The sequence below is a fragment of the Pseudopodoces humilis genome, chromosome 32, assembly GCF_049639895.1.
Source record: "Pseudopodoces humilis isolate 2021_Gansu_Grassland_sample_001 chromosome 32, ASM4963989v1, whole genome shotgun sequence".
In the NCBI taxonomy this organism is placed as follows: Eukaryota; Metazoa; Chordata; class Aves; order Passeriformes; family Paridae; genus Pseudopodoces; species Pseudopodoces humilis.
Window position 1 is genome coordinate 916,315 of NC_142231.1, and position 18,074 is coordinate 934,388.

Here is an 18,074-nt window from a genome sequence, read left to right on the forward strand (position 1 = left end):
CCGCTGTCCCCCGAGCGCCGTTCCCGGCCCCGGGCACCGCTCCCGGCCCCGGGCACCGCTCCCGGCCCCGAGCGCCGTTCCCGGCCCCGAGCGCTGTTCCCGGCCCCGAGCGCCGTTCCCGGCCCCGGGCCCCCGCTCCACCGCCCGTTGTTGGCCCCGCTGCCCCCGGGCGCCGTTCCCGGCCCCGCCGCCCGCAAGTGTGACAAGAGAGGCAAGACCTGGAGAAACGTGTTCAAATGGAAGGAGATTGGGTTCGGATGGGATATTGGGAAGAAATTCCTCCCTGTGAGGGGTTGGAGTGGATTTCCCCATCCCTGGGAGTGTTTTGGAGCAGCCTGGGATAGGGGAAGGGACTGGAGAGGGATGAGTCCCGGCGGGAGCCCCGGAGCGGCACCGGGTACCAAACACCGGGCACCGGGCACCAAACACCGGGCACCAAATACCGGGCACCAGGCACAGAGTACCGGGCACCGAGCACCAGGCACCAAACACTGAGCACCGGGCACCAAACACCGGGCACCAAATACCGAGCACAGGGCACCAAACGCCGGGCACCGGGCACCAAACACCGAGCACCGGGCACCGAGCCCCGGTCAGGGCGGGGCCGGGAGCGGCGGCGGCGGGGCCGGGTCTATGCGGAGCGCGGTGGACGGAGGCGCGAGAGTCACGGTGGCCGAGTGGTTAAGGCGTTGGACTCGAAATCCAATGGGGTTTCCCCGCACAGGTTCGAATCCTGTCCGTGACGCCACGCTCACTTTTGCTGGTGGGGAACACACGCGGAGCTTTCCCGGTACCGGCGGACACGCCCTTGCTCCTCCGGTACCGGTTAAATACACCCTGCTCCTCCGGTACCGGCTCTTTTAACGGCGGGAGCATCACGGATCCCCCCAGCCCCGGCACCGGCTCTTTAAGGGGTGGGAACAGTGGGGGACCACCCCCCAAATTCCTGGCTCTTCTAACGGGGATAACCACAGGGATCCTCGCTCGGTACCAACTCCTAACAGCGCGAGGATCAGAGCCCCGGTACCGGTTCTTTAAGGGGTGGGAGCAGCGGGGACCCCCCAGCGCCGGTACCGGTTGTTTTTGGGGTGGGAGCAGCAGGGACCCCCCTCTAATGCCGGCTCTTTTTGGGGTGGGAGCAGCAGGGACCCCCCTCTAATGCCGGCTCTTTTTGGGGTGGGAGCAGCGGGGACCCCCCCCCTCTGATCCTGGATCTTTCTGGGGTGGGAGCAGCGGGGACCCCTCCTCTGATCCCGGCTCTTTCTGGGGTGGGAGCAGCGGGGACCCCCCCCCAGCCCCGGTACCGGCTCTTTAAGGGGTGGGAGCAGCAGGGCCCCACCTCTGATCCCGGCTCTTTCTGGGGTGGGAGCAGCGGGGACCCCTCCTCTGATCCCGGCTCTTTCTGGGGTGGGAGCAGCGGGGACCCCCCCCCAGCCCCGGTACCGGCTCTTTAAGGGGTGGGAGCAGCAGGGCCCCCCCTCTGATCCCGGATCTTTTTGGGGTGGGAGCAGCAGGGCCCCCCCTCTGATCCCGGATCTTTTTGGGGTGGGAGCAGCAGGGCCCCCCCTCTGATCCCGGATCTTTTAAGGGCAGGAGAAGCTGGGACCCCACTCTGTTCCCAGCTTTTTGGGGACAGGCTCGCCCTTTTTGGGGAGCACATCTGGGGGGCTTCAGGGCTGTGGGAACCCACCTCAGCCACCCCCATTGCCTCCCAGGAGTGACATTTATTGATCCCCAGATCCCCCCAGGATGGGGAGATCACCCCCAAACTCACCCATTTTTACCCCAGGACTGAGCCCCCCAACATGGGAAGGGTTTTGGGGCGCAGGAGGAGGCCCCCAAAGCAGGGATAAAGCAACCAGAATTCTGTTTATTGATCACTTCAATCCCTGCCTCCTGCCGGATCCACAGGGACCGGCACTGGAGGAGAAACAATGGTAAAAAAAAAAAAAAAATAAATTCCAACAAAATAAATGTAAATAAATTAAATTCCCAACGAGTCCCAGGGACCCAGGCCAGAGGCGCCTGCCCACGGTACTCGGAAAATCAAAAAGGGGGAGTAAAAATGAGAAAAGATCAAGGAAAAAAAAATAAAAGTATATTAAAAAAAAAAAAATAAAATAAAAAAAATACAGAACCACAATCACGAGTGTCTGGAAAAGTAACACCGAGGGCGGAGAAAGCAGAGCCAAACACGGATTGGGAGGAGGTGGGAGATGCCCGGGGGGATCCGGTGGCTCCCGGGGCCAGGGAATGGGGCATGCACGAAGCGAGGGGGGACAGGAGGGTCCCCAAGGCCAAGGACCCCTCACTCCAGGGTCGGTGACACCACCAGCACCCCACTTGGGGACGCCGAGCGAGGTGGAAATCCCAGAGGGGACGAGGAGACGGAGCTGTCCTGGGTGGGGGCACCGGGTGTGAGGCAGGATTTGGGGGGGGACCCCCGAGAGGGTCTGGCAGTGCGTGGAGCCCCCGCTCCCCCTCTCTCCTTGAAACAGAGAAGGAGCCGAGACGGCTTTCAAACAACTCCAGTCAAGCGGAGAACCCTAAAACCCGAGTCCAGGCCATCCCCGCGGCTCCGAGACCCGTTGCTCTTATCAGATCTCCTCCACGCCGTGAGCGAAAATCATGACGAGCCCCGGCTCCAGCACCATGTCCTCGCCCATGTGCTGGTTCTCGCAGGCCATCACCACCACGGCCTGCTTGCCGGGGATGCGCTTGGCCACGTAGTTCTCGTAGTAGCGCCGGTTCATCTGGCGTGTCTCCAGCGTGGCCAGCCCCTGCGGCCAGTTGCGCTCGTGGGCGTTCTCGATCAGCTCGTTGGTGATGGACGCCGGGCAGCCGCTCTCCACCAGCGAGCGCTTGATGACCGCCTGCAGCACCGCGTCCGGCGTGGAGATCATGCCGCCCCAGCGCGTCACCCGCGCCGGCTGCAGCGAGTTCACCCACCTGCGGGGACACATTGGGGGGTTTGGGGTTCTGGGATTGGGGAGGGTCACCCACCTGCGGGGACACATTGGGGGGTTTGGGGTGAGATCCTGGGATTGGGGAGGGTCACCCACCTGCGGGGACACATTGGGGGGTTTGGGATTCTGGGATTGGGGAGGGTCACCCACCTGCGGGGACACATTGGGGGGTTTGGGATTCTGGGATTGGGGAGGGTCACCCACCTGCGGGGACACATTGGGGGGTTTGGGATTCTGGGATTGGGGAGGGTCACCCACCTGTGGGGACACATTGGGGGGTTTGGGGTGGGATTCTGGGATTGGGGAGGGTCACCCACCTGTGGGGAAACACGGGGGGTTTGGGATTCTGGGATTGGGGAGGGTCACCCAGCTGGGGACAGAGGTTTTGGGGTGAAATCCTGGAACTGGGGAGGGTCACCCACCTGCGGGGACACACGGGGGGGTTTGGGGTGGGATCCTGGGATTCTGGGATTGGGGAGGGTCATCCAGCTGTGGGGACACACGGGGGGTTTGGGATTCTGGGACTGGGGAGGGTCACCCACCTGCGGGGACACATTGGGGGGTTTGGGGTGGGATTCTGGGATTGGGGAGGGTCACCCACCTGCGGGGACACATTGGGGGGTTTGGGATTCTGGGATTGGGGAGGGTCACCCACCTGCGGGGACACATTGGGGGGTTTGGGGTGGGATTCTGGGACTGGGGAGGGTCACCCACCTGCGGGGACACATTGGGGGGTTTGGGATTCTGGGATTGGGGAGGGCCCCCCACCTGCGGGGACACATGGGGGGGTTTGGGATTCTGGGATTGGGGAGGGTCACCCACCTGCGGGGACACATTGGGGGGTTTGGGGTGGGATTCTGGGATTGGGGAGGGTCACCCACCTGCGGGGACACACGGGGGGGTTTGGGGTGGGATCCTGGGATTCTGGGATTGGGGAGGGTCACCCAGCTGTGGAGACAGGGATGGGGGTTTGGGGTGGGATTTGGGGACTGGGGAGGGTCATCCAGCTGGGGGACAGGGATGGGGGTTTGGGATTCTGGGATTGGGGAGGGTCACCCAGCTGGGGACAGGGGTTTTGGGGTGAAATCCTGGAATTGGGGAGGGTCACCCAGCTGGGGACAGGGGTTTTGGGGTGAAATCCTGGAATTGGGGAGGGTCACCCAGCTGTGGGGACACACGGGGGGTTTGGGGTGGGATTCTGGGATTGGGGAGGGTCACCCACCTTGGGGAATACACAAGGGTTTTGGGGTGGGATTCTGGGATTGGGGAGGGTCACCCACCTGCATGGACACACGGGGGGTTTGGGGTGGGATTTTGGGGTTGGGGAGGTTCACCCAGCTGGGGACAGGGATGGGGGTTTGGGGTGAAATCCTGGGATTGGGGAGGGTCACCCACCTGCGGGGACACACGGGGGGGTTTGGGGTGGGATTTTGGGATTCTGGGATTGGGGAGGGTCACCCACCTTGGGGGATACACAGGGGTTTTGGGGTGGGATCCTGCGATTGGGGAGGGTCACGTAGCTGGGGGACAGGGACAGCAGTTTTGGAATGAAATCCTGGAATTGGGGAGGGTCATGGAGCTGGGGGACAGTCAGAGCAGGTCAGGGACGGGGTTTGGGGTGAGATTGTGGAACTGGGGAGGGCCACCAAGCTGGGGACACACAGGGGGTTTGGGATTCTGGAATTGTGGAGGTTCACCAAGCTGGGGACACTCAGAGAGGGTCAGGGATGGGGTTTTGGGATGGAATTGTGGAATTGCTGAAGCTGGAAAAGACCTCTGTGACCACTGAGTTCAACCTGAGTCCCATCCCCACCAGGGCCCAGAAGAACAGCGAATTCCCCCCTAAAAACTAGAAATTTCCTCTCAAAAAACTACAATTTCCCCCCAAAAAACTACAAATTTCCATCAGAAAATGACAAATTTCCCTCAAAAACTATAAATTTCCCTCAGAAATAACAAAATCTCCCCCAAAACTGACACATTTCCCTCAAAAAAACTACAATTTCCCTCAAAAAATTACAAATTTCCCTCAAAAAATAATAAATTTCCCTCAAAAAATGACAAATTCTCCACAAAAAACCCAACATATTTCCCTCAAAAAATCGTTAATTTCCCTCAAAAAATTACAAATTTCCCTCAGAAAACAACAAATTTCCCTCACAAAATGACAATTTCCCCACAAAAAACCAACAAATTTCTCTCAAAATCCACAAATTTCCCTCACAAAATTACAAATTTCTCTCAAAAAATGACAAATTCCCCACAAAAATCCAACAACTTTCTCTCAAAATCTACAAATTTCCCTCAGAAATAATAAATTTTCCTCAGAAAACAACAAATTTCCCTCAAGAAACAACAAATTTCCCTCACAAAATTACAAATTTCCCTCAAAAAACGACAAATTTCCCTCACAAAACTACAAATTCCCCCAAAAAACAACGAATTTCCCTCACAAAACAAATTTCCCTCAGAAAACAACAAATTTCCCTCAAGAAACGACAAATTTCCCTCACAAAATTACAAATTTCCCTCAAAAAACGACAAATTTCCCTCACAAAACTACAAATTCCCCCAAAAAACAACAAATTTCCCTCACAAAACAACAAATTTCCCTCAGAAAACAACGAATTTCCCTCAAAAAATGACACATTTCCCTCACAAAACAACAAATTTCCCTCAGAAAACAATCCATTTCCCCCAGAAAATGACAATTTTCCCTCACAAACCCCACCAATTCCCCTCTTTCCCGCACTCACTCCAGGATCTCGTTGTACTCGATGGTCTCCTCCAGGTTCTGCAGGTTGGGGTTGACGCTGCGGATCGCCCTCATGTAGGCCTTGAGCAGCTGAATGTCCCTCTTCTGCCAGGGCAGGGAAAAACGGGATTGGGAATGGGAATCACCTCAAAGATCCCGGCCTGGCCTCAGAGAGCCACGCTCAGCTCGTTTTTGCCTTTATTTTTTGGGGGGTTTCGGTGTCAAAGTTCCTAAAATTGATCCTTCCCATCCCAATCCTGGCGTTCCTGGAGCCCCCAGCCCATCCCCACACAGCCACATTCATCCCACACCTTCCCCCAGCCGCTTTTTCCCCATTTTTTCCAGGGTTTTGGTGTCCAACAATCCAAATCTGCCTGTTTTTTTGGGATTTTGGTGCTCAAGCCCCCAAATCTTCCCCTTCCCATCCCAATCCTGGCGTTCCTGGAGCCCCCAGCCCATCCCCACACAGCCACATTCATCCCACACCTTCCCCCAGCCGCTTTTTCCACATTTTTTCCAGGATTTCAGTGTCCAACAACCCAAATCTGCCTGTTTTTTCCTGTTTTTTCAGGATTTTAGTGCTCAAGCCCCCAAGTCTGCCCCTTCCCATCCCAATCCTGGCATTCCTGGAGCCCCCAGCCCATCCCCACACAGCCACATTCATCCCACACCTTCCCCCAGCCGCTTTTTCCACATTTTTTCCAGGATTTCAGTGTCCAACAACCCAAATCTGCCTGTTTTTTCCTGTTTTTTCAGGATTTTAGTGCTCAAGCCCCCAAGTCTGCTCCTTCCCATCCCAATCCTGGCGTTCCTGGAGCCCCCAGCCCATCCCCACACAGCCACATTCATCCCACACCTTCCCCCAGCCGCTTTTCTCCAATTTTTTCCACGATTTCAGCATCCAACAACCCAAATCTGCCCATTCCTGAGCCAATCCCGGCATTCCTGGCCCCACCTGCTCGGCCAGCTGGTGTTTGTGCTCGGCCGAGGTCTTCTCCAGCTCGGCGATCCGGGTCTGCTGCTGCTGCACCACCGAGCGCAGGTGCTTGATGCAGTTGTGGTTGGGCAGCTCATCCTTGGGCATCTCCAAGCTGCCAGGAGCGGGGAAATAAAGGTGGAGATGCCAAATCAGGGGGAATTTATACCTTTCCAGAGCTAATCCAAGCGTGGAAACCTCTGAGTGCCAGACTGGGGGAGAATTCTGAGAATAAATGAGGATTTTCCTCCTCCATCACCACCTCCCTGGGCAGCTCCAAAGCCTGACAGCCTTTTCCATGGAAAAATTCCTCCTGCTGTCCCATCCTGAACCTCTCCTGGAGGAATCTGGGGCTGTTCCTTCTCATGCCGGTGTTCCCTGGGAGCAGAGCCCGGCCCCACCCGGCCCCACTCTCCCGTCAGGGAGGTGTGGGGTGAAAAGATCCCTCCTGAGCCTCCTTTTCTCCAGGCCCAGCCCTTGCCCAGCCCCCTCAGGACTTCTCCAGAGCCTTCTCCTGCTGCTCCAGCCCTTCCCCAGCTCCATTCCCATCTCCAGCCCCTCAATGTTTTTGTGGCCCTGAGAGCCCAGAGCTGCACCCAGCGCTGGAGGAGCCCCAGCAGTGCCAGCACAGGGGGACAGACTTAAAAACCCATCCCAATCCTTTCTCTGCAGGATCTTGGCCTTCAAAGCCTGTGGGATCCCAATCCCAGGAGCTGGAATGGCTCTGGGAAGACCCAAAAAGCTCCAACACCCAAGTGAGCTAAAAGAGAAATGGGTTCCATTTAAAAAGCCCTTCCCAACCCTTTCTCTGCAGGATCTTGGACTTCAAACCCTGTGGGATCCCAATCCCAGGCTCCTTCCCTGAACCTGTGACCATTCCTGTGCCCATTCCGTGTCCATCCCCATCCCATGGCCATCCCAGGGCCCTTCCTGTGCCCATTCCATGGCCATCCTGGTGCCACCCTGTGTCCATCTCCATCCCGTGCCCATCCCAGGAGCCTTCCTGTGTCCATCTCCATCCTGTGTCCATCCCAGGAGCCTTCCTGTGTCCATCCATGGCCATCCTGGTGCCACCCTGTGTCCATCCCAATCCCGTGCCCATCCCAGGACCCTTCCCATGCCCATTCCATGGCCATCCTGGTGCCATCCTGGTACCACCCTGTGTCCATCCCCATCCTGTGTCCATCCCAGGGCCCTTCCCATTCCCATCCCCATCCCATGGCCATCCTGGTGCCATCCTGTGTCCATCTCCATCCTGTGTCCATCCCCACCCCATGCCCGCCCCCACACCGTGCCCCTCCTCACCCGCATCCCTGCTCGCAGGTGACCGGGCGCTTGGGGTTGTGCTCGCAGTCGTTGAGGTGTGCCATGAGGTTGTCGAGGCGCACGACGGCCGTGCAGCCGAAGACGGCGTTGTCGCAGGTGATCTGCAGCTTGGAGAGCATGTTCCGCATGATCCGCGGCACCGGGCGCAGGTGGGCCACCGTCACCACGCTGCGGTCCACGGGGCACGTCTGCTGCTGCGAGAACCACTGCGTGATGCAGGCATTGCAGAAGGCGTGCTCGCAGTGCGGGGCCTGCGGGGAACGAGGCCGGAGTCACCGGTGGGATCCTTGGGATCGGGAGAAACCTCTCGGATCGTTGAGTTCGAGATGAGAATGAGCCCTGCCAGAGCCCTGAGTGGCGCCTCGGCTCGCTCATGGGATTGTTCTTGGGGTCACACGTGGGATCACTCATCATCACTCATGGGATTGTTCGGTCATGGGATTGGTCATGGGATTGGTCATGGGATTGGTCATGGAATCGTTAATGGGATTGTTTACGGGATTGGTCATGGAATCGTTCATGGGATTGGTCATGGGATCACCATGGAATCATTCATGGGATTGTTCATGGGATCGGTCGTGGAATCGTTAATGGGATTGTTCATGGGATTGGTCATGGAATCGTTAATGGGATTGGTCATGGGATTGTTCATGGGATCACCATGGAATCATTCATGGGATTGCTCATGGAATTGCTCATGGGATTGGTCATGGAATCGTTCATGGGATTGGTTCATGGGGTCACACATGCGATCACTCATCGTCACTCATGGGATTGTTCATTGGGTCATTCACGGGATTGTTCATGGAATCGTTCATGGGATTGTTCGTGGGATCATTCATAGGATGGCTCATGGGATCACACATGGGATTGCTCATGGGATCGTTCATGGGATCACACATGGGATCACACATGGAAACCTTCATGGGATCGCTTATAGGATCACACATGGGATTGTTCATGGAATCTCTCACAGAATCATTCAAGGGACTGCTCATGGGATCTCTCATGGAATCGCTCATGGGATCATTCACAGGATCACACATGGGATTGTCACTGAATCACACATGGGATCGCTCATGGGATTGTTGAGTTTGGGAAGAACCTCCCAGATCATCAAGTCCAACCCATGACTGATCCCTGCCAGAGCCCTGAGTGCCACCTCCACTCCTCTGGGATGGGCTCCCAACCTCCCTTCCCACGTGTAACAGCCCATGGAAAAATTCCTCCTGATGGCCAACCCGACCCTCCCATGGCACAGCTCGGAGCCATTTCCTCTTCTCCTGCTGTTCCCTGGGGGAAGAGGCCAATCCCCACCTGGCTACAACTATGATTTTCCCCAAAACCCTGCAAATTCCCCCCAGAATCACGGAAGGACTTTGCCTCAGAGCTCTCCCTCTCACCCTGGGAGCAGAGCCCGGCCCCACTCTCCCGTCAGGGAGGTGTGAGGTGAAAAGATCCCTCCTGAGCCTCCTTTTCTCCAGGCCCAGCCCTTTCCCAGCCCCCTCAGGACTTCTCCAGAGCCTTCTCCTGCTGCTCCAGCCCTTCCCCAGCTCTGGCCACGCTGCAGCCCCTCAATGTCCCTGTGGCCTCACGTTTCCCGCTCTTTTTCTCCCCTCACGTTTCCCACTCTTTTTCTCCCCTCACGTTTCCCGCTCTTTTTCTCCCCTCATGTTTCCCGCTCTTTTTCTCCCCTCATGTTTCTCGCTCTTTTCTCCCCTCACGTTTCCTGCTCTTTTCCCCTCACATTTCCAACCTTTTCCCCCTCACATTTCCTGCTGTTTCCTCCCCTCACGTTTCCCGCTCTTTTTCTCCCCTCACGTTTCCCGCTCTTTCTCTCCCCTCACGTTTCCCGCTCTTTTCTCCCCTCACATTTCCTGCTCTTTTCCCCTCACATTTCCAACCTTTTCCCCCTCACATTTCCTGCTGTTTCCTCCCCTCACGTTTCCTGCTGTTTCCTCCCCTCACGTTTCCTGCTCTTTTTCTCCCCTCACGTTTCCCGCTCTTTTTCTCCCCTCACGTTTCCCGCTCTTTTTCTCCCCTCACGTTTCCCGCTCTTTTTCTCCCCTCACGTTTCCCGCTCTTTTTCTCCCCTCACGTTTCCTGCTCTTTTCCCCTCACATTTCCAACCTTTTCCCCCTCACATTTCCTGCTGTTTCCTCCCCTCACGTTTCCTGCTCTTTTCCCCTCACATTTCCAACCTTTTCCCCCTCACATTTCCTGCTGTTTCCTCCCCTCACGTTTCCTGCTCTTTTTCTCCCCTCACGTTTCCCGCCCTTTTTCTCCCCTCACGTTTCCCGCTCTTTTTCTCCATGGACTATGTGGGACCATGTGGGACCAGGCGAGACCAGGTGAGACCAGATGGGACCAGGCAGTACCAGGTGGGACCAGGTGACACCAGGTGGGACTTACCTGCACCGGCTCCTCCAGGACCCCGCTGCAGATGGGGCAGATCAGGTCCTCGTCAACGTCCCCCTGGAAGCGAGCCACATCATACCCCATCGCTCGTCACCGGCGCCAGAACCCTGCGGGGCGGCAGCGTCAGAATCCCGGGAATGCTCCAGGGCACATCCCGACCCCCGGATTCCCGAATTCCCAGAAATTCCTGGAGGGGAAAGGGGTCTCGGCCCCTCCGTGATGTCCCCGCTGCTGCCCTCGCACCACATTCACAAGGCTGGGTGAATCGCACAGGTGGGGAGGGGGGATTTGGGGGTTTGGGGTGGGTTTGGGATATTTGGGATGGATTTGGGATATTTGGGATGGATTTGGGATATTTGGAATGGGCTCAGGATGGGTTTGGGATATTTGGGACGTTTGGGATGGATTTGGGATGTTTGGGATGGATTTGGGACATTTGGGATGGATTTGGGGTATTTGGGATGGATTTGGGGTATTTGGGATGGATTTGGGACATTTGGGATGGATTTGGGACATTTGGGATGGATTTGGGACATTTGGGATGGATTTGGGATGGATTTGGGACATTTGGGATGGATTTGGGATGGATTTGGGACATTTGGGATGGATTTGGGACGGATTTGGGATGGATTTGGGACATTTGGGATGGATTTGGGACGGATTTGGGATGGATTTGGGATGGATTTGGGACATTTGGGATGGATTTGGGACATTTGGGATGGATTTGGGATGGATTTGGGACATTTGGGATGGATTTGGGACATTTGGGATGGATTTGGGACATTTGGGATGGATTTGGGGTATTTGGGATGGATTTGGGACATTTGGGATGGATTTGGGACGGATTTGGGATGGATTTGGGACATTTGGGATGGATTTGGGATGGATTTGGGACATTTGGGATGGATTTGGGATGGATTTGGGACATTTGGGATGGATTTGGGATGGATTTGGGACATTTGGGATGGATTTGGGACGGATTTGGGATGGATTTGGGACATTTGGGATGGATTTGGGGTATTTGGGATGGATTTGGGACATTTGGGATGGATTTGGGACGGATTTGGGATGGATTTGGGACATTTGGGATGGATTTGGGACGGATTTGGGACATTTGGGATATTCAGGATGGATTTGGGACAATCCAGGAGTTTCCCGACTCCACATTCCCCACTGGGAACAACCAGTTCTGCCCGTGCAACACCCCCAGCCCTAATTAACCCTAATTAACCCTCATTAACCCTCATTAATCCTCCTGCTAACGACCCTGGCAGCCGCACCAGCATTCCCAACCCCTCCAAATCCCGGGATCAGCCCCAGCTGGAATTTGACTCCTCAAAAATAAACCCCAAATTTCCTCATTTCCCTCCTTTTGGACGATCCCAAAATTCGGGATTTGGGGTCGGATCCCGGATTTTCCTCCTGGAATCCCTCCGGGAGCTTCCCCTGGGACACGGGAATGCAAAAATTCCCGGCTCCAGATCCCGGTTTTCCCAAATTTCTTGGGATTGCCAAAAAATTCCTTGGGATTATCCCAAAAATTCCTCAGGATTCTCCCAAAAGTTTCTCAGAATTCTCCCAAAAAATTCCTTGGGATTATCCCAAAATTTTTTAGGATTCCCCTCAAAATTCCTCAGGATTCTCCCAAAATTCCATGGAATTGCCTCCCAAATTCCTTTTGATTCTCCCAAGATTCCTCGGGATTCTCCCCAAATTTCCCAGGAATCTCCTGGAATTCCCAGATTTTCTCATTTCCCAGGAATCTCCTGGAATTCCCAGATTTTCTCATTTCCCAGGAATCTCCAGGAATTCCCAGTTTTTCTGATTTCCCAGGAATCTCCAGGAATTCCCGATTTTTCTCTGATTTCCCAGGAATCTCAGAATTCCCGATTTTCTCTGATTTCCCAGGAATCTCCAGGAATTCCCGATTTTTCTCTGATTTCCCAGGAATCTCAGAATTCCCAGCTCTTCCCCAGTTTCCCGGGAATCTCCTGGAATTCCCAGTTTTTCTGATTTTCTGGGAATCTCCCAGAATTCCCGATTTTTCTCTGATTTCCCGGGAATCTCCAGGAATTCCCGATTTTTCTCTGATTTCCCAGGAATCTCCAGGAATTCCCAGTTTTTCTCTGATTTCCCAGGAATCTCAGAATTCCCGATTTTTCTCTGATTTCCCAGGAATCTCCAGGAATTCCCAGTTTTTCTGATTTCCCGGGAATCTCAGAATTCCCGATTTTTCTCTGATTTCCCAGGAATCTCAGAATTCCCAATTTTTCTCTGATTTCCCGGGAATCTCCTGGAATTCCCAGTTTTTCTGATTTTCTGGGAATCTCCCAAAATTCCTGATTTTTTTCTGATTTCCCAGGAATCTCCAGGAATTCCCGATTTTTCTCTGATTTCCCAGGAATCTCAGAATTCCCGATTTTTCTCATTTCCCAGGAATCTCAGAATTCCCGATTTTTCTCTGATTTCCCAGGAATCTCAGAATTCCCAGCTCTTCCCCAGTTTCCCGGGAATCTCCTGGAATTCCCAGTTTTTCTGATTTTCTGGGAATCTCCAGGAATTCCCGATTTTTCTCTGATTTCCCGGGAATCTCCAGGAATTCCCAGTTTTTCTGATTTCCCGGGAATCTCAGAATTCCCGATTTTTCTCTGATTTCCCGGGAATCTCCAGGAATTCCCAGTTTTTCTGATTTCCCAGGAATCTCCTGGAATTCCTGATTTTTCTCTGATTTCCCAGGAATCTCCAGGAATTCCCAGTTTTTCTGATTTCCCAGGAATCTCCAGGAATTCCCGATTTTTCTCTGATTTCCCGGGAATCTCAGAATTCCCGATTTTTCTCTGATTTCCCAGGAATCTCCAGGAATTCCCGATTTTTCTCTGATTTCCCGGGAATCTCAGAATTCCCGATTTTTCTCTGATTTCCCAGGAATCTCCTGGAATTCCCAGTTTTTCTCTGATTTCCCAGGAATCTCAGAATTCCCGATTTTTCTCTGATTTCCCAGGAATCTCCAGGAATTCCCGATTTTTCTCTGATTTCCCAGGAATCTCCTGGAATTCCCAGTTTTTCTGATTTCCCAGGAATCTCCAGGAATTCCCGATTTTTCTCTGATTTCCCAGGAATCTCCAGGAATTCCCGATTTTTCTCTGATTTCCCAGGAATCTCCTGGAATTCCCAGTTTTTCTGATTTTCTGGGAATCTCCCAAAATTCCTGATTTTTCTCTGATTTCCCGGGAATCTCCAGGAATTCCCGATTTTTCTCTGATTTCCCGGGAATCTCAGAATTCCCGATTTTTCTCTGATTTCCCGGGAATCTCAGAATTCCCGATTTTTCTCTGATTTCCCAGGAATCTCAGAATTCCCGATTTTTCTCTGATTTCCCAGGAATCTCCAGGAATTCCCGATTTTTCTCTGATTTCCCGGGAATCTCCAGGAATTCCCGATTTTTCTCTGATTTCCCAGGAATCTCAGAATTCCCAGCTCTTCCCCAGTTTTCCGGGAATCTCCAGGAATTCCCGATTTTTCTCTGATTTCCCGGGAATCTCAGAATTCCCGATTTTTCTCTGATTTCCCGGGAATCTCAGAATTCCCGATTTTTCTCTGATTTCCCGGGAATCTCAGAATTCCCGATTTTTCTCTGATTTCCCGGGAATCTCCCGGAATTCCCGATTTTTCTCTGATTTCCCAGGAATCTCAGAATTCCCAGCTCTTCCCCAGTTTTCCGGGAATCTCCAGGAATTCCCAATTTTTCTCTGATTTCCCAGGAATCTCAGAATTCCCGATTTTCCTCTGATTTCCCGGGAATCTCAGAATCCCCAGCTCCTCCCAAGCCGAATCCCGGCCACACAAACCCGGCAGGGGCAGCTCCGGAGCCGGGAATTCCAACCAAACCTCGGGAATCCCGGGAATTCCCCATCCCCGCCCTGGATCCCTTCCCATTCCCAAGGAAAAGGAGGAAATCCCGGGAAAAGGGAAGGAATTCCCACGGGAAAAAGGGATCCTGGATTTACCTCCCGCAGCAGAATTCCTCCGGGAAGGGGCGGCCACGGCCTCGCTCCGTGCACGGAATTCCTCCCAAAATCCCATTTTTCCCTCTCCTGGCGAGCTCCTGCTGGGATCTGATCCCGGAAAAAGGAAAAAAACGGGAAAATGAAGATCCAGCCCGGCCGGAATTCCCTGGAGAATCAAATTCCTGAAGTTGGGGTGAGATTCCGAATGGAGAATTCCCAGAAATCCTGCACGCTCCGCGGGGGGGTTTGGGGGGTTTGGGGAATTCCATGGGAATTCCAGGCCTGGAAATTTGGGAATTCTGGTCCCGGAAATTTGGGAATTCTGATCCCGGAAATTTGGGAATTCTGGCCTGGAAATTTGGGAATTCTGGTCCCGGAAATTTGGGAATTCTGGTCCCGGAAATTTGGGAATTCTGATCCCGGAAATTTGGGAATTCTGGTCCTGGAAATTTGGGAATTCTGGTCCTGGAAATTTGGGAATTCTGGCCTCGGAAATTTGGGAATTCCAGGCCTGGAAATTTGGGAATTCTGGTCCCGGAAATTTGGGAATTCCAGGACTGGAAATTTGGGAATTCTGGCCTGGAAATTTGGGAATTCTGGTCCTGGAAATTTGGGAATTCTGGCCTGGAAATTTGGGAATTCTCAGCCAGAAAATTTGGGAATTCTGGTCCTGGAAATTTGGGAATTCTGGTCCTGGAAATTTGGGAATTCTGGCCTGGAAATTTGGGAATTCTGGCCTGGAAATTTGGGAATTCTGGTCCTGGAAATTTGGGAATTCTGGTCCCGGAAATTTGGGAATTCTGGTCCCAGAAATTTGGGAATTCTGGTCCTGGAAATTTGGGAATTCCAGGTCTGGAAATTTGGGAATTCTCAGCCAGAAAATTTGGGAATTCTGGTCCTGGAAATTTGGGAATTCTGGCCTGGAAATTTGGGAATTCTGGTCCTGGAAATTTGGGAATTCCGGCCTGGAAATTTGGGAATTCTGGTCCCAGAAATTTGGGAATTCTGGTCCCGGAAATTTGGGAATTCTGGCCTCGGAAATTTGGGAATTCCAGCCCTGGAAATTTGGGAATTCTGGTCCCAGAAATTTGGGAATTCCAGGTCTGGAAATTTGGGAATTCTGGTCCTGGAAATTTGGGAATTCTGGCCTCGGAAATTTGGGAATTCCAGCCCTGGAAATTTGGGAATTCTGGTCCTGGAAATTTGGGAATTCTGGTCCTGGAAATTTGGGAATTCCAGGTCTGGAAATTTGGGAATTCTGGCCTGGAAATTTGGGAATTCTGGTCCTGGAAATTTGGGAATTCCAGGCCTGGAAATTTGGGAATTCTGGTCCCAGAAATTTGGGAATTCTGGTCCCGGAAATTTGGGAATTCTGGCCTCGGAAATTTGGGAATTCCAGCCCTGGAAATTTGGGAATTCTGGTCCCAGAAATTTGGGAATTCCAGGTCTGGAAATTTGGGAATTCTGGTCCTGGAAATTTGGGAATTCTGGCCTCGGAAATTTGGGAATTCTGGTCCTGGAAATTTGGGAATTCTGGCCTCGGAAATTTGGGAATTCCAGCCCTGGAAATTTGGGAATTCTGGTCCTGGAAATTTGGGAATTCTGGCCTGGAAATTTGGGAATTCTGGCCTGGAAATTTGGGAATTCTGATCCCAGAAATTTGGGAATTCTGGTCCTGGAAATTTGGGAATTCTGGCCTGGAAATTTGGGAATTCTGGCCTGGAAATTTGGGAATTCTGGTCCTGGAAATTTGGGAATTCTGGCCTGGAAATTTGGGAATTCTGGTCCTGGAAATTTGGGAATTCTGGTCCTGGAAATTTGGGAATTCTGGTCCTGGAAATTTGGGAATTCTGGTCCTGGAAATTTGGGAATTCCAGGCCTGGAAATTTGGGAATTCTGGTCCTGGAAATTTGGGAATTCCAGGTCTGGAAATTTGGGAATTCTGGTCCCAGAAATTTGGGAATTCTGGCCTGGAAATTTGGGAATTCTGGCCTGGAAATTTGGGAATTCTGGTCCTGGAAATTTGGGAATTCTGGCCTGGAAATTTGGGAATTCTGGTCCCGGAAATTTGGGAATTCTGGTCTGGAAATTTGGGAATTCTGGTCCCAGAAATTTGGGAATTCTGGTCCTGGAAATTTGGGAATTCTGGCCTGGAAATTTGGGAATTCTGGCCTGGAAATTTGGGAATTCTGGCCTGGAAATTTGGGAATTCTGGTCTGGAAATTTGGGAATTCTGGTCCCAGAAATTTGGGAATTCTGGTCCTGGAAATTTGGGAATTCTGGTCCCGGAAATTTGGGAATTCCAGGACTGGAAATTTGGGAATTCTGGTCCCGGAAATTTGGGAATTCTGGTCCCGGAAATTTGGGAATTCTGGCCTGGAAATTTGGGAATTCTGGTCCCGGAAATTTGGGAATTCTGGTCCCAGAAATTTGGGAATTCTGGTCCTGGAAATTTGGGAATTCTGGCCTGGAAATTTGGGAATTCTGGTCCTGGAAATTTGGGAATTCTGGCCTGGAAATTTGGGAATTCTGGTCCCAGAAATTTGGGAATTCTGGCCTGGAAATTTGGGAATTCTGGTCCTGGAAATTTGGGAATTCTGGTCCTGGAAATTTGGGAATTCTGGTCCCGGAAATTTGGGAATTCTGGTCCCGGAAATTTGGGAATTCTGGTCCCGGAAATTTGGGAATTCTGGTCCCAGAAATTTGGGAATTCTGGTCCTGGAAATTTGGGAATTCTGGCCTCGGAAATTTGGGAATTCCAGGCCTGGAAATTTGGGAATTCTGGTCCCGGAAATTTGGGAATTCTGGCCTGGAAATTTGGGAATTCCAGGCCTGGAAATTTGGGAATTCTGGCCTGGAAATTTGGGAATTCTGGTCCTGGAAATTTGGGAATTCTGGCCTGGAAATTTGGGAATTCTGGCCTGGAAATTTGGGAATTCCAGGTCTGGAAATTTGGGAATTCTGGTCCTGGAAATTTGGGAATTCTGGTCCTGGAAATTTGGGAATTCTGGTCCCAGAAATTTGGGAATTCTGGTCCTGGAAATTTGGGAATTCTGGCCTGGAAATTTGGGAATTCCAATTTATTTCGATTTTTCCCAAAATTTCCCTGAATTTTCCCCAGATTCCCTCGCATTCTCCCCAGCTTTCTCCGGGATTCTCCTGGAATTCTCTGGAATTTTCCGGGAATTCTCCGGGATTCTCCCCGCGTTCCCTGTCCCGGTTCCCGGCCGGAGCCGCTCCCGGTTTTCCCGGGGCTCGTTCCGTTCCATTCCCCCCCCGACACCGGCCCGGTGCTCTCCATCCACCGGGATCCCCCCGGGGTTACCCCATGGAAGTTTCCCCTCGCCTTTCCCCGTTCTCCCGGTGCTACCGGGGCCGCCCGTGGGGCGCCCCCGGTAGCTCGGGGAGAGCGGGGAAAGGCGTGGAAAAGCCTCCAACTCCGCCTCATGACCCTCTGGGCTCGCCCTCCCCCAGCTCCACGTACCGCGGGCGGCGGGCCCGGCCCGCTCGGGGCTCAGCGGCGGCCGCGGCCTCCTCCCGGTGTCCCCGCCCGGCCCCGCCACGCCGGAAGTGCCGCTCCGACCGGAAGTACCGCGCCAACCGGAAGTGCCTCTCCAGCCGCAACT

The 18,074-nt window shown here is 53.3% G+C and overlaps 1 protein-coding gene and 1 non-coding gene across 2 annotated transcripts; one reads left to right on the plus strand and one right to left on the minus strand.

Moving 5' to 3' along the window:
• The first annotated feature begins 663 nt into the window (after window positions 1-663).
• TRNAS-CGA (transfer RNA serine (anticodon CGA)) lies at window positions 664-745 on the plus strand. The gene has a single exon. It is a non-coding gene; the product is annotated as a tRNA-Ser (tRNA).
• A 1,105-nt stretch (window positions 746-1,850) lies between these two features.
• Window positions 1,851-18,052, minus strand: RNF41 (ring finger protein 41). The gene is made up of 7 exons (XM_088068815.1): window positions 17,933-18,052; window positions 14,449-14,556; window positions 10,436-10,548; window positions 8,003-8,274; window positions 6,677-6,812; window positions 5,723-5,826; window positions 1,851-2,949 (listed from the first exon to the last, which is right to left on the minus strand). The coding sequence occupies exons 3-7, from the start codon at window positions 10,523-10,525 to the stop codon at window positions 2,598-2,600; spliced, it is 954 nt and encodes a 317-aa protein (XP_087924941.1). The 5' UTR covers window positions 10,526-10,548; window positions 14,449-14,556; window positions 17,933-18,052; the 3' UTR covers window positions 1,851-2,597.
• Window positions 18,053-18,074: the final 22 nt, after the last annotated feature.

What these genes read in the sequence shown, in the direction of transcription:
- RNF41 (XM_088068815.1), bottom strand. Translation starts at nt 10,525, where the DNA reads ATGGGGTATGATGTGGCTCGCTTCCAGGGGGACGTTGACGAGGACCTG. An exon ending in TCCTGGAGGAGCCGGTGCAG is followed by an intron (nt 8,275 to 10,435) that starts GTAAGTCCCACC and finishes CGTTCCCCGCAG; the next exon opens with GCCCCGCACTGCGAGCACGC. An exon ending in GAGTACAACGAGATCCTGGA is followed by an intron (nt 2,950 to 5,722) that starts GTGAGTGCGGGA and finishes GTGTCCCCGCAG; the next exon opens with GTGGGTGAACTCGCTGCAGC.